At 54.8% G+C, this 22,946-nt stretch overlaps 1 protein-coding gene across 12 annotated transcripts in view; it reads left to right on the forward strand.

Moving 5' to 3' along the window:
- The first annotated feature begins 1,888 nt into the window (after positions 1 to 1,888).
- Positions 1,889 to 22,946, forward strand: part of huwe1 (HECT, UBA and WWE domain containing E3 ubiquitin protein ligase 1) — a 55,371-nt gene continuing 34,313 nt past the window's right edge. For 6 of the 12 annotated variants that reach the window (XM_088623975.1, XM_088623979.1, XM_088623971.1 and 3 more), the window contains exons 1-29: positions 1,889 to 1,993; positions 10,985 to 11,054; positions 11,300 to 11,398; positions 11,689 to 11,895; positions 12,735 to 12,887; positions 13,033 to 13,095; positions 13,458 to 13,535; positions 13,777 to 13,824; positions 13,914 to 13,982; positions 14,080 to 14,179; positions 14,643 to 14,743; positions 14,931 to 15,081; positions 15,220 to 15,347; positions 15,473 to 15,613; positions 16,256 to 16,361; positions 16,713 to 16,823; positions 17,476 to 17,577; positions 17,702 to 17,782; positions 17,929 to 18,035; positions 18,228 to 18,420; positions 18,603 to 18,694; positions 18,965 to 19,164; positions 19,804 to 19,861; positions 20,271 to 20,447; positions 20,607 to 20,852; positions 21,084 to 21,217; positions 21,449 to 21,558; positions 21,797 to 21,994; positions 22,230 to 22,446. In XM_088623975.1, the coding sequence (XP_088480101.1) occupies positions 11,010 to 11,054; positions 11,300 to 11,398; positions 11,689 to 11,895; positions 12,735 to 12,887; positions 13,033 to 13,095; positions 13,458 to 13,535; positions 13,777 to 13,824; positions 13,914 to 13,982; positions 14,080 to 14,179; positions 14,643 to 14,743; positions 14,931 to 15,081; positions 15,220 to 15,347; positions 15,473 to 15,613; positions 16,256 to 16,361; positions 16,713 to 16,823; positions 17,476 to 17,577; positions 17,702 to 17,782; positions 17,929 to 18,035; positions 18,228 to 18,420; positions 18,603 to 18,694; positions 18,965 to 19,164; positions 19,804 to 19,861; positions 20,271 to 20,447; positions 20,607 to 20,852; positions 21,084 to 21,217; positions 21,449 to 21,558; positions 21,797 to 21,994; positions 22,230 to 22,446 (3,515 nt within the window). In that variant the 5' untranslated portion in view covers positions 1,889 to 1,993; positions 10,985 to 11,009. Of the gene's footprint in view, positions 1,994 to 2,027; positions 2,087 to 2,282; positions 2,393 to 10,984; positions 11,055 to 11,299; positions 11,399 to 11,688; positions 11,896 to 12,734; positions 12,888 to 13,032; positions 13,096 to 13,457; positions 13,536 to 13,776; positions 13,825 to 13,913; positions 13,983 to 14,079; positions 14,180 to 14,642; positions 14,744 to 14,930; positions 15,082 to 15,219; positions 15,348 to 15,472; positions 15,614 to 16,255; positions 16,362 to 16,712; positions 16,824 to 17,475; positions 17,578 to 17,701; positions 17,783 to 17,928; positions 18,036 to 18,227; positions 18,421 to 18,602; positions 18,695 to 18,964; positions 19,165 to 19,803; positions 19,862 to 20,270; positions 20,448 to 20,606; positions 20,853 to 21,083; positions 21,218 to 21,448; positions 21,559 to 21,796; positions 21,995 to 22,229; positions 22,447 to 22,946 lie in introns of those variants that run through there. The other 6 variants (XM_088623976.1, XM_088623981.1, XM_088623982.1 and 3 more) reach the window with 3 other exon arrangements.

Here is a 22,946-nt window from a genome sequence, read left to right on the forward strand (position 1 = left end):
TGTCCTCTGGTAGGACTGATCCACAGACCAGCCGACGCACTGTGAAAATGACATCATGTTGACAGACGCACAGTAGTGAGTGAATGAGACTCAGCTGGATAAACGGACTGGCACACTGATAAAGTCAGGCACTGTCTGATGATCTGACTAACGCCTGTGACTGACACACGGACTGACTGTTTCTCCCGTGAGTCTGACCCACAGACTGTCTCTCCCGTGACTGACCCACAGACTGTCTCTCCTGTGAGTCTGACACACAGACTGTCTCTCCTGTGAGTCTGACACACAGATTGACTGTCTCTCCTTTGACTCTGACCCACAGACTGCCTCTCCTGTGACTGACACACGGACTGACTGTTTCTCCCATGACTCTGACACACAGACTCTCCCACAGACTGTCTCTCCTGTGACTCTGACCCACTGACTGTCTCTCCTGTGAGTCTGACCCACTGACTGTCCTGTGACTGACACACGGACTGACTGTCTCTCCTGTGAGTCTGACCCACAGACTCTCCCGTGAATCTGACACACTAACTGACTCTCCTGTGAGTCTGACCCACAGATTGTCTCTCCTGTGACTCTGACCCACAGATAATGAATTCTGATAAGGAATCCTTCTGGATAGCATCTGTCATCCCAGAGGATCCCAATGGGACCTGTTTATTTCAGTCTCAAAGACTACCCCCCACCTGAGAGACACACAGCGGCCATTCTGCCCCAGCATGTCGGGAAGGAGAGAGGAACTGCTTCCTGGTTGAATCAAGGAGAACTTGAGAGAGGCCTGATGGTAAAAACCCAGAGTTGAATTGACCTACGGAGCAGCCAGAACCTCATTTTAAAATCTCTTCAGAAGATACAGCACCTCCTGCAGCACGGTGCGTGTGGTCGCCACTGGTTTTGAAACTATGGTCCCCAGGAGGAGAAGCGCCACCTACTGGCCACCAACACTACTTACAATACAACCCCTTCCCCCAGCGCACTTCAAATCAGAAATCAAAGCTCACCTTTCACACATCACATCACTTCACTTTAGTAGCCCTATATAATTTCTTGCATTAGGAATTTGTCTTTTCGCAGACCCCAGCTTGCTCTCCATGAGACAGACAAGGAGAGAAGCCTGGGGGTCAGGGCGCAGGGTCAGCCATTTATACAGCACCCCGGGAGCAGTTGGGGTTAAGGGCTTTGCTCAGGGGCCCAACGGTGTAGGATTCTTCTGCCGACTGCGGGATTTGAACCGGCAACCTTCCAGCCACAGGCGCAGATCCTGAGCCATAGACCCACCACACCGCCTTTCTGCTGGGGGCCTATGTCTGATTGCCCTACAGTTCATCCTGGTTGTTCTCATTTGGAAGTGAATGTATTGTATTTATGTCTTCTTCTTTATCACGATGTACAATGTCATTCACTCTCACTGCCCCACCTCCTCTGTCTCAATACAAAAGTGGGCAAAAGTATCAGCTGAAGAAGTTAATAATAGTTCATATTCTATTAAACATTCCTCGCTCTTCCTGTGGTGTCTGAAAGCAGACATCACAGACATCAGTCTTTACGGCCTCTTCATGTCTCTGTCTCAGCTGACAAACTGCAGTTACGGGGTCACTGTTTGCAAAGAGTGGGACTTCGCTGGACAAGAACACTGACAACATTAAGTTCCTCAGAGACCCACTGTTTTTACCTTGTGTATGTACAGTTCAGGGTATAGGCGTAGATATATACATTCCTCAGTACCGAAGCAGGAGAAAGGCTGCATTGTTCCGTGCTATAACATAATAGCGTCTTCAGACAACGCAGGCGTGTAGGGGGGAAAAGGATTTCAGCTGCTTCATGGCGGCCAGATAGGCGTGCTGGCGGAGCCTCGTTCTGATTTCAAGATGGCGGGCGTTGTGGGAGCGCCCCGCTGACAGTTTAGGAAGCCCCGCGCACTCTCGCGAGCCCTGTGTCTCTCCTGCTCGCTGGTGTAAGATGGCGGAGGCGAATTAAGCCGCAGCCCCAGGTAACCGATTAGATTTGCTCTTGTGTCGGCGGACGGGGGGCTGAAGGTTTCGGGAGCGGGGGAAGTGGGACCCAGAAATCCCGGGAACGCAGGGTGAGGGGCGCCGGGGGTCTGTGTTGGACGGTGACCGCGGAAAGCAGAGGTTTTTCCCTCTCTGGGTCCGGGCAGACTGCTGTGTGAACCGCCATTTTTAATTTGCAATCTCTGAGTGAAAAGTAGTTTAGAATCGGAGGGGGGCTGAGGAGGCGGAGGGGGGAGGTTGGGTCGAGCGCTGTGTGTGTATGTGTGTGTGTGGGGGGGTGTTAGGGTTAAACGGGGTTATACCGGAGGGCCGAGCCGGGGGACCGGGGAGAGGCAGCGGCAGAGGGAGAGATTGCGGGTGTGCGAGGAGGATGACAGGTCAGTGACAATGGCAGCAGCGCAGGGGGGCGGCGGGTTTGGGGGGTACAGGAGGAGAGAGAGGGGGTACCCCTTCAGGTCGGGACGCTGCTGCGAGTGCGAATGGCGGTGGAGGAAGAGGAGGAGGAGGAGGAGGGGTACAGGAGAGATTAAAATATTGGGGAGTCACACCTAGGAGAAAAGACGAGGAGAGAGGGGGAGGAGGAGGTGAGGTTTCGGTGGGCCGTGTTGGGTTGAGCTCTGGCGTCTGTCCGCACGCTGTTTCATGTGTTTTTTTTTTAGAACAGAAAAAAAAAATCCCAAGTACCTGTCCTCTCCACACCGGGCGCAAACCGGCCAGTCATCGGCCGGCCGGTGCGCCGGCTTCTCCCGTTTCGAGCCCGGCCGAGGCGACATTTTTGTTGTTGTTGATTTTTTTTTTTTGTTTTTGAATGTGTTTCTGCGCTGCGGCCGGCCGTGTTTTCAGTGGCGGACTGGACAGGACTGGCCCGGCCCGGGCCGCCGTGACTCAGATACGGTACCGGCGGTGACGGTGTGCTGTCGGGGGGGAGAGAGAGAGAGAGGGGTTGGTGAGGAGGGGGGGGCGGCGGGAAGGCCGGACGGTTCGTCGTTCGTCGGCGGAGCGGAGCGAGGGGGGCACGGGGCCGCGCGCGCGAGAGCCGCCGGCTTGGGGGGCCTCGCCGCCCGCGAGGGGAGCGCGCGCGTGTGCCGGGGGAGGGCTCGAGCTGCTGCAGTACGGCGGGGGGGTGGGGGGGCGAGCCCCCTCGCGCCGGGCCGGGCCGGGCCGGGTCGAACCGAACCGAGCTGAGCTGAGCTGCAGCAGCGGCTCCGGCTCCTTCGCCGGCGTCTTCTGCCGACAGGGCTCGTCATGGCTCTGGGAAAGAGGCGTTTGATAAAAAAAAAATAAATATATATATATACCTACAGGGAGGCCGGCTGGTGTAACGGACCAGCCTTCCCCGCCCCCCTTTTCGCTGGTGCGACATGTTGCGACGCGCTGACACCTGTCCTTCAAGCGTGTGTGTTGTGTGAGCTGGAGTCGCAGCGTGGAGACGGGTGCGATCCTCCGGGGACCTGCTCCACGGACGGCCGTGTCAGCTGTGGTGGACAGGAGAGTTCTGTCCGGTTGCTGACGGCCGGTTTTCGGATGCGAACAAGGCTCCCGGCTTGAAAAGAAGAAGCAGGAGTGGCATAAATGCCAGTGTGTGTTTATTTCCAAAGCACTGGGCGGGCGGTTTCTGCCCTCTGTGAGGCTCTCCTGCCCTTAAAGCATCCTGCTCTCTCTCCGTCCCAGGATCTCTCTTGTTTTGGTTAACATCAAGGGCTGCCGTGACCTCGTCTGGCCCAGCGCTTCTCCCAGCCTAGCGTCGCTGGGCCAGAAAATGTTTCCGATAGTCAGTTTCACAATTTTCCTGTTGTGACAGGAAGCCCTGTTTTGCGCGGGTAGCGCAGCGTCTGTGAAGAGTCTCCTCGCCTTCCTCCTTTCAGAAACGGCTCTAGATCAGCTGTTTCATCAACGGTGCAGTGATGATGATGATGAAGCTGTGTTGCTGTTGCCGGCCTTCGGAGACGCCGACGGGGAGAGTCAAGACTGGTCCGGTCTTGGTGTTTTAATTTTTAGTTGCGGGCCTTGGCTTGGGTGTGTGGATCTGGGGCGTTCTTCAGGGGATCCCAAACAGCCGAGATCTGTTCCACAGCTGAACCCGAAACGTCAGGGTTGATTTGAATTTGTGCCATTTTTGTGAGGTGGATTTGCTGTGTTTTGCGTGATTGTTTTCAGCTCTTAAGCAGGCTGGTCGTTGGATGTTTTAACTGTTGCGTTTCGTGAGTGATGCACAATTCTAGACTCCCGAGCAGAAAATGCATCTCGCAGGTGTGCAGGTCGAGCAACTATTTTTTATTTGATTCGATGAAGCAAACGAGCTTCAGTTTCCATCTGGGATGGAAGCCCGCAGCAGCAGGACTCTGGGGGTCCCTGTCCTGGAGCCCTATGGTTCTGTTTGGCTGTTTGAACCCTCAGCCATCCCCAGAGTTACTCTGACAGGAGCGCTGCTGTTTGAGAGCCGGGCAGGGCGGTGAAGTCGTGGTTTGCCTGGCGCGAGTGGGGCGCCGAAACCGTTTCGGTGCTGAAACGGCCTGGTTCTGTGTGAAAGAGCGTGGCTCCGGGCCCGGCGCGGGGTGGTGGAGTCCACAGGGAGAGCCGGGCAGCGGCGTGGAGCAGGGGGGGTCGGGGGTTTCGGGACTGGCACCTGGAGGGTTGCGGGTTCAAATCCCAGGTGTGGCACAGCCCGTTGCGCCCCTGAGCCGGGCGCTTCCTTGCTCCAGTAAAACGCGCAGCTGAGTGTCGGTGTCAGGGGCAGTGTGCTAGTTAAATACCGCACTGAGGGCGCAGACATGGTCTTCAGTCGCCGCTGGCGGCTCCTCACACGGGCTGAGCCACAGAGAGAGAAGAGACGAGCGGTGCGGCACCCTGATCGGTTTTTTTTTTTTATTTATTTGTTAAACGCAAGACGAGTAGCGGAGCGGGGCCCCGCTGCAGGAAGTCCCCCCCGGAGCGCTGCTGACCAGCGCAGCTCGACCGCCCTGACCGCACAGGCGCTCTCCGCAGGCCCGTGTGCGCGATGATTCAGCGGTCTGCCTGCAGCACCGCAGCCCGGGGCCTAACGCCGCCCGCACGGCGGCTGTGCCCCAGCCCCGGGGTGGTGGTGGGGGGACCTGGAGAGCTAGCGCGGCTCGGTTCGTGGGTACGCGCGTGTGTGTGTGCACGCAGAGGCCGGGCGAGGTGCGTGAAACGGGGACCCGGCTGTGGGAAACCAGCTTCCCCGTAGGCCTCAGTCGGAGCCGGGCGCTTGATTTCTGTTGAGTGCGGGGAAAACACAGGCGGCTATCGGGTTACAAAGCCGCGCCGCCAAAAGCCCAGACCGTTGCAGCGCCGGGCTGGAGACGTCCCTGAATAGGAATAAGCAGCCATAAAGGATAGAAGCCCGGTCCGCAGCTGTATTTTTAACCCTTTTAGTCCGCTTGTGTTGTATGTGCCTGTGCTCACCGATCACTATGGCAACGAATAATATATACACGTTGGTCTCAAAAGAAGGCTGAAAATCTCGCTATACACACTTGCTGCTGCTGCTGCTGCTGCTGAAGAGTGTCTGAGCGCAGTAATACCTTGCTCGCAGTGTAGTCTGATCATCGCGGGCCCTATCGCCTGCTCTGCGTGTTGTGTGGCTGAGCAGCTGGACCCAGCTTCTCCAGCTCGTACGCGAGCGTCTGAGTCAGGCCCTGCGCGGTGTGTGAGGCTGAGCTGTGCTGGGCGTGTTGCTGTTGTGACTGTCAGTGTTTTGATGCTCCATGCTCCAGGCTGAGGCTGACCGGCCACTCGTTGGACAGCCGGTCAAGCTCTTCCTGTCTTGGTACGGATCGGACCGAAGAAGCAGGGCGTCCCAGACGCGTGTAACAGTACGTGCAGTGGCGTCGGCTCGGGTTCGCTCGTAGGAAGGTTGGCAGGGGTGGCGCGTTTCCTGGCGCTGGTTGATGTACAGCGGCCTGCAGCTGGCCAGCCCCGCAGCTCTGCCAGAGTCTGATCCATTTGGCCTCCGGTGGACGTATCAGTGCCGTTCCTTTTAAAAACGGCAAGGCTGTGACTGTCTGTCCGTGTGTCTCTCTCTCTGCTGCGTGTCCAGCTTGGAAAGATGCGTTTCTTGGTGTTGTCTGGCACAATGGCCGAGTCATCAGAATTGCTACTGTGGCCTTGGGTTCATTTCTGTACGTGGGGGGCTCTCTATGTGGAGTTTGCATGTTCCCCCTGGGTTCACGGGTTCTTCGGTTTTCTCCGGATGCTCTGGTTTCCTCTGAAAGTCCGAAAACATACTGGTGTGATAACTGTGAAAACTGGCCCTGGTGTGAGGGTGTGTGTCAGTGTGTGCGCCCTGCGATGGACTGGCGTCCCGTCCAGGGGTGTGCCCTGGCTTGCGCCCGTTGCTTGCTGGGACAGGCTCTGGCTCCCCCGCGTAGGAGGAAACGTTTTGAAAGTGGCTGGATGTTCCCCGGTGTTGTGCTGGTGCTCTGGGTGTCCAGACGGCAGCTGCGCTTTCCAAACGCTGTGTGTGGAGCCGCGGCAGTGTCTTCCTGACCTGAACGAGCACAGTCGGCCTTTGGCGTGTCTGCACGTGTCCGAGTGCTGGACTGTCGCTTGAACGCCCCCCCCCCCCTCTCGAACCCGTAAGGCTTTCGGTGACGCCGCTGGAACGGGCCCTTCGCTGGAAGGTGTGTGGGGGCACTCGTTTCCAAGGATTTGTTTCCTGCTGTCGTGCTGGACGGTGGCGCGGGGGCCCTGGGTTCTGTCCGTGTGGAGTTTGTGTGTTAATAATAATAATAATTAATTGCTTACACTTATATAGCGCTTTTCTGGACACTCCACTCAAAGCGCTTTACAGGTAATGGGGACTCCCCTCCACCACCACCAATGTGCAGCATCCACCTGGATGATGCGACGGCAGCCATAGTGCGCCAGAACGCTCACCACACATCAGCTATCAGTGGGGAGGACAGCAGAGTAATGTAGCCAATTCATAGAAGGGGATTATTAGGAGGCCATGATTGGTAAGGGCCAAGTGGAAATTTGGCCAGGACACCGGGGTTACACCCCTACTCTTTTCGAGAAGCACCCTGGGATTTTTAATGACCTCTCAGAGAGTCAGGACCTCGGTTTTACGTCTCATCCGAAGGACGGCGCCTGTTTACAGTATAGTGTCCCCATCACTATACTGGGGCATTAGGACCCACATGGACCACAGGGTGAGCGCCCCCTGCTGGCCCCACTAACACCTCTTCCAGCAGCAACCTTAGTTTTTCCCAGGAGGTCTCCCATCCAAGTACTGACCAGGCTCACACCTGCTTAGCTTCAGTGGGTTGCCAGTTGTGAGTTGCAGGGTGATATGGCTGCTGGCATGTTCTTCTGGAGACGCCACCAGGAGGGCGCGCCCAAATGGAGCTGGACCGGACCGCTCCGGCCACCAAACGGGCTCAGAATTGGACATTTTGGATGGAATCCGAAGGCAGACGGGACCTCTGAGGGTATCGAGGTCAAAGCCGTGGGCAGTCCCCGAAGAAGCCGGTTTCCTAGGGCACACGTGCAGCAGGAAACGCAGCGCCCCTTCCTGTGCCCTTGGGGTCCCGGCTGGACCAGCGGAACCTGGAATCCTGATTGTCGGCCCCATTTTCATCTCGGTCTTCTTTCTGGGGGTGATTAACGTTTTTGGTTTCGGGGTGCTGCGGGAGAGATTCTTTCCTTGTTTTTTTTTTTTTTGCGGGCTGCTGCCACAGCTGCTCCGTCTTGTCCGCCGGCGCGGTGGGTGTAGCGGCGTGTCCGTGTGTGCGCTCCGCGCGCGTTCGGGTCGCTCGCCGCTGCCGAGCGTGTCCGCGAGGAGCGGACGGCGGGTTACTGGCTTCGCCGTCCGAGCTGCCCGTCCTCTTCCGCACATCTCCGGTGCTCCGCTCGGTGTCTCGGGGTGTTGAGCCCGAGGGCCAGAGGGAGGGCCGAAGCACTCGGACCTTCAGCTTGATGAGTGACGCCTGTTGATGAAGAGCAGTGAGGTGGCAGTTTCATCTTTAAGAGGAACTTCCATCTCCCCATCCATTTTCTAGCAGCTTCTTCCAGTGCTGGGTCAAAGGGGAGCCGGGGCCAGCAGGCAACAGGAGCAGGGCTGGGTACGCCCGAGACGGGACGCCAGTCCATCGCAGGGCACACGCTCACACCAGGGCCGGTTTTATCAGAAGCCAGTTCATATCCCCTCGTTATGTGTTTGGACTGTGGGAGGAAACGTATGTGAGCCCAGAGAGAACGTGCGGACTCCACACGGATAACACCCCAGCTCCAGCCCCAGCGCTGCAAAGTAGCAGTGCTGACCACTGCGCCACCAGTGGAGCCCAGACTGGGAGCTTGTCAGGGAGAGTTGCCCTATGGGAGCCCGGTTTCTGAGAATACAGGGCGAATTTCACAGTAGGCGCGGACTCTTTCGGCCAAGTGGAGCTCTCCTGCTCTGTATTCTGACAGCCTGGGTGCATCAGTTTATTTCCATGCTGTCATGATCTTCTCTGTGTAAAAAAATAAGTTGTCAGTGCCGAATCTAGTGAGCCTAGTCTAAAGAAGGTTCCTCCCCTGCTCGATGACCACAGTTCGCAACGAACTGAGCTCGCTTTCTGTTCACTCTGTCGTGATCCATTCCGGGTCTTCCGGCGAGCCGTAGGATCTTGTGCATGCTGATGACGTGCCTGATGAAGCAGTCTATTTAAATGAACTTCACGAGCTGCCCGGCGCTTAATTCACGCACGTTTGTCCTCGTCCTCTATCACTGACTGTCCTTGGCTTTCGGGTTCCCTTTACGTAGCAGGTGGGTTCATTTCCAGCTTTCGTAGGAGGTACAGGCTCTGGTTCTGGTTCTGTGTTGAATGAAGAAGAAAAGTAACTCTACGTGTCTGTCCATACAGATTTACTTAAATTTAGGTAATTTTCATGAAATGTGTAACTGCTGTTGTCTTATATATAGAGGGGTCTTCAACCCATAAATAAACGCAAAACCAGTCCAAGCTGCTGTGCAGTGGGAGTCTGGTCTGTTTTCCTCGTGTGGCACCACTCACTTTAGTGGGCAGGAAACTGGATAACTGCCCACTGGCCTTAGCCTTTAACTGAAATTCCCTCGGTTCCCTTTTAATAATTGGTTCCTTGAGTTGGTTGTCGTCTCTTGTTTCTGAACCGCCGATGGTGTTAAACTTGTGGCAGCCGCGTCTTCCCACAGTGCACTGTGGCAGCGGAAGCTGGCCTCCTGATTCATTGGCGGCCGGCTGGTCTCGCTGTCGTGGTGCTCCTGGGGGTTTGGCAGCCGTCATTGGGTCGTATCGCCTCGTGTTTCATAAAAGATTGGTGAATCATTCGTGGCAACCCATGATAAATTCACGTATCTGCACACTGTCCGTGCAGTGGAAATCGGCGCAGTACGCTACAGTAAAGTAGCATGCTTCAGTACAGTGCAAATAAAGTTCGGTGCTGTCTGGAACGCATTGGTCGAGTCCAGTACAGTACAGTGTTGTCTGTACAGTGCTATAAAGCAATAGAGTGTGTAACAGTAATGAAGACAGCGGAGTAATGCTGGAGCAGTACCGTGTTCAGAGTATGATGTCTACAGATCAATGCTGGAACCTGCAAGCAGCAAAGTAGATTTCTTCTTGCGGTACATTGCAGCACTGAGCAGCACATCTTAAGAGTGAAGGGTGCTGTACTGTGCTACCACACCCTACAGCACGTTCATCTCGGCACCTATGGTTTTTGGATATTTTGCATGCATTTTGTCGAGGTTTGCAGGACAGCCCGTCTGTTGCAGGGCAAAGGAAGGACTGAAACAGTGTTGGGGAGGGGGAGCAAGGCCGAGACAGAGAAGGTAGGAGAGGCAGCTTCAGCAAAAAGGCGAGGAAGGAAGAGTTAAGGAGAGGAAGAGGGAGGGTGAACGAGGCAGATCGAGATGGGGGGGCGGGGTGCCGCTCCTGGCAGGGCCGGCTGTATTGATCTGGCAGGGTGCTCTCCTCCCATCAATCTCCTCTCAGTGCCGGCAGTTTAATTTCATTAAGTGGCTGCGCTCTGCAGATCTGTGTGGTGCTGCGCTGTCCCGCTGGGTCCGGGGCTGTCTGTGTACGTCAGCGTGTCTCTGAGTCTACCGCATGTTTCCGCGTGGCTGTTTCTGCTTGGGCCGTTTGTCATATTGCAGACCCACGATAAATGTGAGCACTGGTGATGAACCGAAAGGGCTGAATGAGTCCTCTGTCGCTGGGAGACTGGGAATGAGATGGCACCTGCTAACTGCGAGTACCAGCATCCGTTTGCTCGGTTGTTTCGAGTGATTGGAGAGACGGTGGCACAGACCGAGGCTCTGTTTCAGTGGTGGCTAGTCCTGGTCCTGGAGAGGCCCAATCCAGCTGGGTTCACAGGTCACCTTTAAATTGACGACTTCTGGAGACCGAACAGCTGCACTGTGGTGACTTAAGTGGTTAATGTTCAGTGCAGCCATTTAGAGGTTGTGTAATTAAAAACCTGCACGTCCTGGAAACCTGGACTCCCTTGACTGGAGTGAGCTTGCTAAATTAATTAGCCTGGTTGCTCCGAACCTTTAGAAATGCCCGATTTAAGCGCGTGACCTGCTGGAATAGGGTTCTTGGACCTGGGCTGCGTGCTGTGGAGCAAGTAGCAATATTGATGTGCTGAGGGACTTCCTGTTCATAATGTAGTTCATAAATCAGGCTCACAGGGGCTGCTTGGAGATAATGTCAGCTGTCAGTTTTTAATGGGGGCCAGAATCTGCGGTGGTGACTCCCATCAGCTAAATAACAGGGATATTTGAGATTTTTTTTTTTTACTACATCAAATGTTGGGGGTGAGAGAAAGCAGCACAGCTGTCCCTGTATTATTCCTTCCCCTGGGTGGAGTTCTAGAGGATTGCTGTTTGGGGCTGAAATACTGAGGCTGGCAGGAGGGAGCCCTCTCACAGGGGCAGCAGCATGGAGAGTTTCTCTGGCCCTCTCAACTCCTTCTCTTCTCCCCCGCAGGAGCAGAAAGTAGAAACTAGTGACAATGAAAGTAGACAGAAGCAAGTTAAAGAAGACCCCCACAGAGGCGGTGAGTCTTTGATGTCTTTCACTTTCCCTTTGCACCTCTTTCTCTCCACCTCTTCTACAGCCCCTTTTACTGTCCCTCGCTCTTTGTCTCCGTCCAGTTCGCTTTCTCTCTCGGAATCAAAGGTGGTTTGATTTATTTGAGACTTCTGAGGAGCTGGGCGCCCCTAGCTGTGTTAATTTAGTGTTGACACGGGCTCGGGATGATCAATGTGATGCGAGTGACCTGCCCTGTCTGTTTGCCCGCAGCCTGCGGACTGCAGGACGCTGATAGACAAGCTGAAAGCATGCAGCGACGAGCAGCTTCTGCTGGAACTGCAACAGATAAAGACATGGAACATTGGAAAGGTAGGAGACTGAGACGACTTTGAAAGCTCAAGTACTTGCAGCCCAAGCAAACTCCTCACTTACTCCTTGGTCTTTTCTCCTCTGTCCCAATCTCCTCTCCGATCTCCCTCCCTCTGACCTGTTCTCTTGTTGTGGTTTGTTCCTTCTCTCTCCATCTCTCCTGGTCTCCTCCTCCCTGCTCTCGCTGTGTCATCCTCTCCCTTCCTCTCTGCCTCCGTCCCCCTCCTCCTGCTCCTTATCCCCCCCTCCCTCTGCCCATCCTCTGTCCATCCCCCCCCGCCCCTCTCCAGTGTGAGCTGTACCACTGGGTGGACTTGCTGGACCGGTTCGATGGAATCCTGTGCGACGCGGGGCAGACGGTGGAGAACATGTCCTGGATGCTGGTGTGCGACCGGCCGGAGAACGGCCAGCTCAAGAGCCTGCTGCTGGGTGTGCTCAACTTCACCGCGCTGCTCATCGAGTACAGCTTCTCCCGCCACCTCTACAGCTCCATAGAGGTACTGCGCCGTCGGCACGGGGGGATTGAATTCCACTGTTATCTCACAGGGGTCCTCCATTGATGTAGGAACCTCCAGGCCTTGAGTGCTGCGCCCCTTCCTTTAGAGCAGGGGTGTCCAGCTCTGGTCCTCAGTGGCTGCTGCGCGGAAGAGATTTTAATAGGTCTCTTTAAACCTCCAGCTTATTTATTGGGAGCAAAAGAAGGCTTCCACTTGTCCATTGAGGCTAAGGGCTCGAAACGAAAGGGAGCCCGAAACCGTGGCCCTCTGGTCTAGACGTTCCTCTCATGTAGAGCTTGATTAAGGCCTTGATCAAGCAGCCAGTTTTACTTGTGGTTTAGTCAACTAATTTGTTCACTTAATTCGGAGAAGTCATTAAGGTATGAGATGGAATGAAAACCAGGTGTTTGGCGGACGGTTTGGAAGAAGCTCCCCAGCCATGATATTATTCAGGAAATAGCCAGCTGAGTTGTTCAGAGCTGCTAACCACAGAACGGGCTAGATGAGCCAAATGGCATCTTCTTGTATGTAATGATTCTTGTTCTCTAACTGGCAACAAAGACAGTCATGGAGTTGCCTATCCAGGTCTTAGACTATCACATTGTGATTGTATTTTCGTTAGTTCTGGTGCTGCGTGGGAGTTGCTGCTATTAGTGTCTTAGAGAATGTCCAACATTTTTGTAGAGGTGTTGTTCACACACTTTTAATACGCTGTAATACTGTGAAATAAACTGACGTTTTTTTCTCTCTCTCCTTTCTCATTCTCGTCTCTATCCTGTTACCTCTCCCTTTTCCTTTCTTTTCTGCTGCCACCCCCTCTTTCCCATGGGCCTCTGCAGCACCTGACCACCCTCCTGGCGTCGTGTGACATGCAGGTGGTGCTGGCTGTGCTCAACCTGCTGTACGTCTTCAGCAAGAGGTCCAACTACATCACCCGGCTTGGCTCGGACAAGAGGGCGCCTCTACTGGCCAGACTGCAGCACCTCGCCGAGGTTAGTGTGCGTGACTTTCTGCCTGGGTTCGGGTGTGCTCGTCAGCCTGCTGCTTTTCTTATCCTGTTTTCTCTCTCTCTTCAAACCCTCTCCCCCCCCCCCCCCCCCCACACACACACACACACACCTGTGTGTCTGTCCACAGAGCTGGGGAGGCAAGGAGAACGGATTCGGCCTGGCGGAATGCTGCCGGGACCTGCCTATGTCGGTGAGTTCCTGCAGGGTCTTCCCGCAGCCTTCCCCTACCTCTGGGGAAAAACCACGTTCCCAGGCCTGAAAAGGCTGAGGTGTGCAGAGAGGAAAAGTTAAAAGAGAGGGAAATGAAAACGCAGGAAGTTTGGGGAGAATGTGGGTAGGGCTGTTGCGAGGTTTGTATTGAGACAGTTGCGTAGGGGTGTGGCACAGAAGGCCGGTGTGCAAAGACAGCTTGTAAAGACTGTTCATATGGATGGGAGTGTCCAGCGGTCAAACATGGGGTCCATGTGTGGTAAACCGCTCGCGAGGGAGAAACGAGGCTTCTCTTGTCGTGTGATGCTGCTAATCTCTCCCTTTCGTTCTCTGTGTTAACAGAAGTACCCGCCCAGCGCGACGACGCTCCACTTCGAGTTCTATGCCGAGCCCAGCACAGAGGTCAAGGTGGACAGGAAGGTAGGCAGATGAGTGTTGGGGAGAGAGAGATGTGGGAGAGGAGAGTGTTGGGAAAGGAGAAGTGGGAGGAGGAGGAGACAGGGGAGGAAGGAGGAGAGAGGAGAAGTCAGAGGCAGGGTGGCAGAGGCCGGAGGGAGGGGATGATCAAAAGGTGGAGGAGTAAGAATGAGTGAGTGACCGTTTGTCAGCTTGCCAGACACCCGCATTAACCCTGTGTCCTCTGTTGTTCTCTCTCCCCCAGTCAACCAGTAACACACTACACTACATTCACATTGAACAGCTGGACAAGGTAAGGCCACCTCATAGGTGTGGTCATTATTGTTGTGCTTCGTTTCTACCCACGTTTCTCATTGACCCCGGCTATTCTGCCCGTTCCAGATTTCGGAGAGCCCTTCGGAAATCATGGAGTCCCTGACCATGATGTACAGCATCCCCAAGGACAAACAGGTGGGCCGGGCCAGAGACTCTCACCCGCGCAGCTGCTTCGGTGCAAAAACAGAAGTGTCAGGTGCACTAACCCTGCCACCCCCTCTCTCTCTCTCAGATCCTGCTCTTCACACACATTAGACTGGCTCATGGCTTCTCCAACCATAAGAAGAGGCTGCAGGCAGTGCAAGCGAGGCTGCATGCCATCTCCATACTGGGTGAGGCACGGACGCGAGCTGTGGTGTTAAATACTGTTCAGTGTCATGAGCTGTGATTCGGATTCTGCCTGTGGTGCTCACAGCTGCAACCAATCTACAACTGTACTAGAGAGAAACTTTATTTTAGATAGCGCCTTTTAATGTAGCCTCTTAAAGCGCTGTACTCCATGACAAAAACAATGATGGGCGATAAAGAAAACAAGGGTTTTGGGTGTGGTGCAAGATGCAAATCAATTAAATAAAAGCCCCACTGAAAGGGAAGGTTTTGAGTTGAGATTTGTCAGATTTGAGGGAAGGTTAGTCTCTGATCCTTGGGGATGGAATTCCAGAGTTTTGGGGGCGTAGCGAGAGAAGGCCCCGTCGCCCACAAACTTTGCCTTCACCATAGTAGTGATAAGTTGTGATTTTTTTTAAAAGTGTTTGATTCCGCTTCAGTCATACCTTTTGTGTGTGTGTGTTGCAGTATACTCCAACGCTCTGCAGGAGTCCGCCAACAGTATCCTGTACAACGGGCTGATTGAGGAGCTGGTGGACGTCCTGCAGATCACAGACAAGCAGCTGGTGGTGAGAAGAGCCTTCTTTCCTTTTCTTGGTCTCGGGCCTCCTCTCGCTTGGCAACCTTTCTGCATTGAGTAGACCCGCGTCTCTCTCGTCCTGGGCTTTGTGTTTCTGCCTCCTCTACGAATCTCTGCCTGTCCTTCTCTGTGTGTCTTGAGTTATTTTCTCCTCACCTGCCCGCCCGTGTTTCCAGGACATCAAGGCGGCCTCGCTGCGCACCCTGACGTCCATCGTGCATCTGGAAAGGACGCCCAAACTCAGCAACATCATCGACTGCACAGGAACGGCCTCCTACCACGGGTTCCTGCCCGTGCTGGTCAGGAACTGCATACAGGCCATGATTGGTAGGTTTACCGTACAGGTGCAGAACCCTGGTTACCGAGAATGGGGTTTAACTGGAGGAGCTGGAGCTAGCTGATGGATCAGTCGGGTCCTGGCCTGTTCCAATCATGTGGCCTTCTCCCTCTCTCTCTCTTGCCCAGACCCCATGATGGAACCCTATCCTCATCAGTTTGCCACGGCCCTTTTCTCCTTCCTGTACCACCTGGCCAGCTACGATGCTGGGGGGGAGGCACTGGTCTCCTGCGGCATGATGGAGGCCCTGCTGAAGGTCAGCAAACGAGCACCCCTCTCGGTTTTTTCTGTGTCCCGCCTCGGCGTCCTGGTGCTCGTCGGTGCCTCTCCGGCTTGGTGTGTCCGCCTCTCAGTGTCTCGGCATCTCCCCGTCTGTTCCAGGTGATAAAGTTCCTGGGGGACGAGCAGGACCAGATCACCTTCGTGACGCGGGCGGTCAGGGTGGTGGACCTCATCACCAACCTGGACATGGCGGCCTTCCAGTCCCACAGCGGGCTGTCCATCTTCATCTGCAGGCTGGAGGTCAGTGTCCGTCCAGCCTCGCGCCCCGGGTCTGTTAGTTCATTTGTTCACTGTCCCCGGCAGATGGCCTGCAACGTTTTCAACCGTGAGCTTCAGTTTGCACTGCATCTTGTTAGACACTTTTCCTCGGGAACCGCACAACACTGGTTAATCAGCCTGGAGACTTCTTTATTGTAATACAGAAAGGAGGACAGACAACATTAATAGGTCAACCTGGTCTCTCTCTCCCCCTTTCCTAATGATGTCGACAGGCTTTTATTCTTGAAGATGTGCAAAATTGCCATTTCAAAAACATAGCGGGTTGTTACCATATAAGGTGGGAACAAGGTCAGAGGGTTAGGGGGTGGGGTCACCCTTTGTGCAATTAGCTAAGACCCCTGTTCCCTTTCATGTTGCTAAGCCACGTTACACCACCAGGAAGAAACGTAGGTCTGCTCGGAATGCACAAAGTGGTTAAGCAGTTCTTGAGGGCTTAGTTGCTAACTCATGAGATATATATATAGGTTCCTTCAGTCTCCTGTATGTGGTCGGATGAGATGCAGGCCTGACCTGCACATAGCTGTGTGTGGCTCCCTCTGTGCTGTGGGGTGTGTCTGAACAGTGCTGGGAGCATGTCTGACCGTGTCCTCTGATGCCCAATAGCATGAGGTGGACCTGTGCCGGAAGGAGTGTCCTTTCGTCATTAAGCCAAAGATCCAGCGGCCCAGCACGGCCACGGAGACAGAGGAGATGGAGACCGATATGGAAGGTCAGTCTCTTTCTGCCAACCCACTTGGTCTGTCCTCCTCCTCCTCCTTCCTGTTCTTCTCAGTGCCCCTTTCTCTTTGCCTTCCTGCTCTCTTCTTTGAGGTCTTCATCACTCAGTGTGCCCCATTCTCCCATCTTTCTATCTTTCTAGTCCTGCCTCCTCCTCCTTTTAGTCTTTCCATCTTGCAGCTCTTACTGCCTGCCTGCCTTCTTTGGTTCTTACACCCGTCTCTTCCTGTCCTAACCTCTCCCATCCCTCTCCATGTTTCTGGCTCTGCTTTCCCCTCTCACTCCACCTCCTCTTCTCCTCCTCTCTCTCACTCTTTCTTGCCTTGCTGTTTTTTTTCCCCAGTTGCTGATGTAGCAATGGAGAGTAGCTCCCCTGGACCCTCCACCTCTGTGGAGCAGAGAGCCGAGACCGAGGCCCGAGCTCAGAGCAGCACTGCCTACACGCCCAGAGCAGGTAAGCACGCCACCAACTCATGCTTAACACAGGTGCCTGTGGCGGGCGGACTTGCTTCACTTACTACTGTGGGCTTCTTGCTCTCCACTGAGCTGTGCTGCCCATTTCAGTTCGTTGCATTAGCACATTTTGCTGTCGTGAGTGTAGAATTGTCTTTTGATTTTTTTATAGCTTATTTAATGATGAAAGGATTCAAAAATACAACGTATACAAAGAAAATAATTTACTGCTTTCATCTTTTGTTTTACGATTATATTGTGCCTCTTACATCTGGCCAAACGCTTCTCGTGTTCCTAAAGAAAATAATGATGCGTGATGCTCTGTACTGAAGTGCTTCGTTCGCCCGGGCTACAGCAGTGCACTGAACTTCTGTGGCAATGGCTAGGTTAGCTCTTGCCCTTTTAAGGGGTATTCTGACCTGTGGGCATTCAGTCATGATCCCTCAGCTGGTTGTTCTGCACCTTTGGCTCCTCAGCCAAGCGCCATCAACAAATTTCCGAACCTGTGATTCCTCTCGTGCTGAGCAGGATTACTGTGGCAGCAACACCTAAATCAGTTGTGCAGATGTAACCCAAGAGTACAGCTGCCTCTCACCTGTCTGTCACGTGCATAATCAACAGCGATCTGTACATGGCTTGTGTGTCCTCCCCAGGTGTACAGTGTATCCCTCAGAGAGCTGCCCTGCTTAAGTCCATGTTGAATTTCCTGAAGAAAGCCATCCAGGACCCCGCCTTCTCCGATGGGATCCGGCACGGTACTGTGTTCCTCTCTGTTGGATGCCTGCGGGCAAGATAGTTCTAATTAAGAAGTTTACCCTGGTGAGTTACTACCCTGGTCTTATCACTCTCATCATCCCCCTTCTCTCCCTGTCTGTGCAGTAATGGATGGGTCCCTGCCTACCTCACTGAAACACATCATCAGCAATGCGGAGTACTACGGCCCCTCTCTCTTCCTTCTGGGTGAGTGCTGACTCTGAGCAGGGGATTGCGCAGTGATGGAAGATTCACGGTTTCACTCTCAAACAGTCACGGTCTTAAAACCTGAATTAAAAAGCAGTTGTCGGTCTGTAAATGTCCCTCCCATTCTTTCTCTCTCTCTCTCCCAGCGACGGAGGTGGTGACGGTATTTGTGTTCCAGGAGCCCTCTCTCCTGTCCTCCCTGCAGGACAACGGGCTGACCGACGTCATGCTGCACGCACTGCTCATCAAAGACGTGAGTCCACACAGGCGCAGACTCCCCTCCCTTGCTCCCTCTGTCCCTTTCTCTTTCCCCTTCCCTCTCCCCTCTCGCCTCGTCTGTCTCGCTCACTCTTCCCTTTCCCTGCTCCCTCCCCTCCCTTCCCTTCCCTCCCCCCCCCCCCCCCTCCCCCTTCACTCCGTTTCCCTCTCTCCCTGTCTCTCACAGTCTCTGTCTCGGCAGGTGCCGGCGACACGGGAGGTGCTGGGCTCCCTGCCCAACGTGTTCAGCGCGCTGTGCCTGAACGCGCGAGGGCTGCAGTCCTTCGTGCAGTGCCAGCCCTTCGAGCGGCTCTTCAAGGTGCTGCTGTCGCCCGACTACCTGCCTGCCATGCGCCGGCGGCGCAGCTCCGACCCCCTGGGTGAGCCCTCCTTGCCAGCCGTGGCTCTGCCAGCTGCTCTCCCTCTCTCTCTCCGTGTTAGTGCACAGCCGTGTGCCGGCCATCCCCTTTTCCTCCCTCTCACCCCTCTGCCACTCTCTCTCCATCTCCTATCTCGCCTCCCTCCCTCCGTCTGTCTGACTCTCTTGCTCCGTCTCGTCCAGGAGACACGGCGTCCAACCTTGGCAGCGCTGTAGACGAGCTGATGAGACACCAGCCCACGCTTAAGACTGACGCCACCACTGCAATCATCAAGGTTGGAGCAAGATGGAGAGGGCGGAGGGTGGGAGAGTGGGAGGAAAAAGACCTGGAATTGTCCTGGAGTGCAATTCCCAGGTGCGGGGGTTCTTGGGTATCAGTACTGACATGTTGAGGGAACTGTGCCGCAGGATGCTGTGCACACAGATGGCAAAAATCTTATGCGCTACATGGAAACAAGGGGGAAGTGAGGAAAGAAATTGGCGGTAGAGATCGGTCACTTTTAGCCCATGGGGCTTATGTTGCTTTCTCTCTTCATGCGTCTTAGCTCCTGGAAGAGATCTGTAACCTGGGTCGCGCCCCGGAGTACATCTGCCAGAAGCCGTCCATCCAGAAAGCCGATGGGTCGGTGTCGGCCCCGCCCCCACGCTCCAGCCACGCCGCGGAGGAGGCGTCCAGCGAGGATGAGGAAGAGGAGGAGCAGCTGCACACCTTCGCCCAGCCCGGGGAGACGGAGAGCAGCCGACAGTAAGAGAGAGAGAGACGAGAGAGAGTGGGAGGTCATTGTGTTCATACGTCTTGGTAAAACGGTTGCCAGGTCAGCAGAGTACTCCTCTGCTGCGCCAGTAAGGCTAACCTGAGAGAGAGAAAAAGAGGAACAGTTTACTTTCACACAACATGGGGAGAGAGGAGAGAAACAAGAAGGTAGAAGAGAATTAGTTTTCTGACTGTGGAGGAGTATGATGTTGAGAGCAATGGCAAATAAGAGGGAAGGAGATTAAGCACACAGGAGAAAGGTCAGAACTCCTTATTCCACCAAAGGGTTTTTTGTTTTCTGGTATAATAGACAGTATAGAGGTAAATGCAGTATCCACAGAGCAGAGCAGGGGAATGAATGAATGGCCAAAAAGAACAGAGAACCTGAATAATGTAAAAAGACGTTACAAGACTTCAGTGTCGATGTAAACCTGTGAAACCTGAAGTCTTAACTGATGAGAGAGAACAGAGGACCAAACGCATAAGACTGAGCACGAAGAAGGAGAGAAAGAAGACAAGGAAAAGAGAGAGAGCAGAACGGGTGGCAGATCTTCAACAGACTGATTGTGACCATGAGGTTCAGTCTCTACGTGGGGTTTGCCTTTAACAGACTAAACTGTGTTGTTGTAGGGTCGTGGGCACAGAGGAGCGGATACCCATCCCACTAATGGACTACATCCTGAACGTGGTAAGTGGAAAGGCATCACTGAGCACGCTGACACTGCGTCAGCGGGGAGACAGATCTGTCTCTGTGTGTGGTGCTTGTGGGGTCACTCCTCATCTACACTCTCCCCTAAAGCATGCCGGTGTTGTGAGTTCCTGTAAACGCAGGGCTGTTGTTCCAGGCGTTCTCACACATATAGGGATTAATTAACAGACATCCTGCTAGATCGCTATCTTCCAGGGAGATGGAAATGTAATATCCCAGAACGAGCCCATTGATAGGAAGTGCTGTCTTTTTAGCCTCCTGGCTGGTGTGTATGTGTTTGGTGAGGTGAAGAAGCAGCTTGTGTGTGTGCTGTGTGTGGAAACGATTCTCTGCAGTAGTGCCAGAGCAGTAATACCCCTCTGTGTGCATGGCTGCTCTCCCCCGACAGATGAAGTTTGTGGAGTCGATCCTGAGCAACAACACGACGGACGATCACTGCCAGGAGTTTGTAAGCCAGAAGGGGCTCCTGCCGCTGGTGTCCATCCTGGGCCTTCCCAACCTGCCAATTGACTTCCCCACCTCCGCCGCCTGCCAGGCTGTGGCTGGAGTTTGCAAGAGCATACTGGTGAGAGACTGGGGCGCGGTGGGGATAGACGGGGAGCGAGGCACTGGGGGTTATGTAATCGGGACTCCCTCTCTTCTCCTTCACCCCCATCCTCCCCTCTGTTGTTCTGCCTCTCCTTGCTCCCGTTTTTTAATTTTCCGCTCTCGCCTCCCTGCCCAGACCCTGTCCCACGAGCCGAAGGTGCTGCAGGAGGGGCTGTGCCAGCTGGAGGGGATCCTGTCGTCCCTGGAGCCCCTGCACCGGCCCATCGAGTCCCCCGGGGGCTCCGTCCTGCTGCGGGAGCTGGCGGCCGCGGCGCCGCTGCCCGACCCCACGCTCTCCGCCCACGCCACGCCGCTGCTGCACGCGCTCACGGCCGCGCACGCCTACATCATGATGTTCGTCCACACCTGCCGCGTCGGCCAGGTGAGCAGGAGGCCATGGGTTATGGTGACGCATGGCGTTTGACTCGGGGGGGGTCAGAGAGACAAACGGTTATTAAGACCTCAGTTTGTGTGTAAATATACTGTAGCATTCCTGACAAGTTTTCTTTGCTGTGTTTCTAAAACCCCTTTTCTGGACAATATTACCCCCATCTTTCTCTTTGCCTTTGCGCAGTATGTGACCGTCTCCCCTCTCTCTCTCCCTCCCCTGCAGAGTGAGATCAGGGCTATCTCGGTGAACCAGTGGGGCTCCCAGCTGGGCCTCAGTGTGCTCAACAAGCTGAGCCAGCTCTACTGCTCCCTGGTGTGGGAGAGCACTGTGCTGCTGTCCCTCTGCACGCCCAACAGGTGAGGGCAGCGTCTGTAGCTGCTGTTGTCTGTCCTTAAACCTGTACTCCCATCTCTGGTACAACTGTCCTTGCAAAGCTGAAGGAGATGCATTTTGCTGCAACTCAAACAAGATGTTTCACTTTCTTCCTTTTCCATGAAGTTCAGAGTGTGGCATTTCAGGGGGGTGGAGGATACAGTCCTGACTCTTTCTCACTCTCCCATACTGTTCCTCCATACTGTCTCCCCCAGCCTGCCCCCGGGCTGCGAGTTTGGCCAGGCGGACATGCAGAAGCTGGTTCCCAAAGAGGACCGGGCGCCGGGGACCGCCACCACGACTACCGCTGGGGCACGGAGGACAGGTGAGGAGGAGCTGGCACGGGTACCCACAACACGCGAGTGGACACCCAAGGCACCCAGGAGCTGTTCTGAGAGCCGCACGATCCCTCTTTCCATCTCTGTCACTCCATTCAGCTTCTCCCCTGTCTTTCATTGTCTTTCTCTCTTCACTCTTATTGAGTGATCATGGTGTAGATGTGGTAAAGAAGTGTGGATATTAATCTCCCCCCCCCCCCCCCCCCCCACGTTCTCTCTCGGCAGAAGGGGACCCCGAGCCAGGAGCGGCAGTGGGCACCGCGGACCCCTCAGCGCAGGGCCTGCTGGAGGGGATGGGCCTGGACGGCGATGCCCTGGCCCCCATGGAGACGGACGAGCCCAGTGTGGCCGATGCCAAGGGCAAGTCCAAACTGACCCCTGCCATGGCCGCCCGCATCAAACAGATTAAGCCCCTGCTCTCTGGTAAGACTCTCTGCCCCCCCCTTCTTTCTTTTCCAGCCACCCCTCTTTTTCTGTCTCCCTGCTTCTCTCTCTCTGGCTCTCTGAGGGTCTCCGTCTCACCTTTTCTCTCTCCACTCCCATCTGAGCGCACTTAGCGTAGAGACTTTCCTCTCTCTGTTTCAACACCGTGGCGGAGTACCAGAGTCCGGACGAAGCCCTTTACCCCTCCCTGCTGTCTTGGTCTGTTTTCCTCCAGCCTCCTCCCGCCTGGGCCGGGCCTTGGCGGAGCTGTTTGGGCTGCTGGTGAAGCTGTGCGTGGGCTCCCCCGTGAGGCAGCGCCGCAGTCACCACGCCGCCAGCGCCAGCACGGCGCCCACGCCCGCCGCCCGGGCCACCGCCTCCTCCCTCACCCGGCTGCTCACCAAGGGCCTGTCCTGGCAGCCGCCGCCTTACACCCCCACCCCGCGCTTCAGGTGAGGAGGAAGGGGGGCCAGTCTGGGGCCCCTGCGTGACAAAAGCGCCAGAGCCAGGGGGACAGAGGCTCTGAGTGCAGACAAGCCGAGGAAGCGAGCGAAAGGGGTACCCTCAGATGCCACATATAGAGTTTGTGTACCCCAGCTTTGAGATGAAGACCCTGAAAGCCAGGATTAAGGACCTATAACAGTACTGTTTCCAGTGCACTGGTTCGGAGATCAGCCCTTTTTACGTAGATGGGTACACTCTCTTCAGCTGATTAGCAAGGCCAGCATTACTGCAGCATTAAATCTAAATTTATCATTTGATGTTGCTGTTAAACTGGAAGACTTAAAGGGTGGGCTGTTTAGGTGTTTCTGGCTTATTTACTTGAAGAAGTGGTGCTTCTATGTTGGTAGTGTTGGTACTAGGGAGAGAACACATTCAATGTAACAAGTTAAAATGTCTTGATTTAAAAAAAAAAAGCTTAAGTTTTTTTCCCCATCTCCCTGTCCTGCTT

This window comes from Lepisosteus platostomus, chromosome 3 (genome assembly GCF_059453375.1).
Source record: "Lepisosteus platostomus isolate fLepPlt1 chromosome 3, fLepPlt1.hap1, whole genome shotgun sequence".
Classification (NCBI taxonomy): Eukaryota; Metazoa; Chordata; class Actinopteri; order Semionotiformes; family Lepisosteidae; genus Lepisosteus; species Lepisosteus platostomus.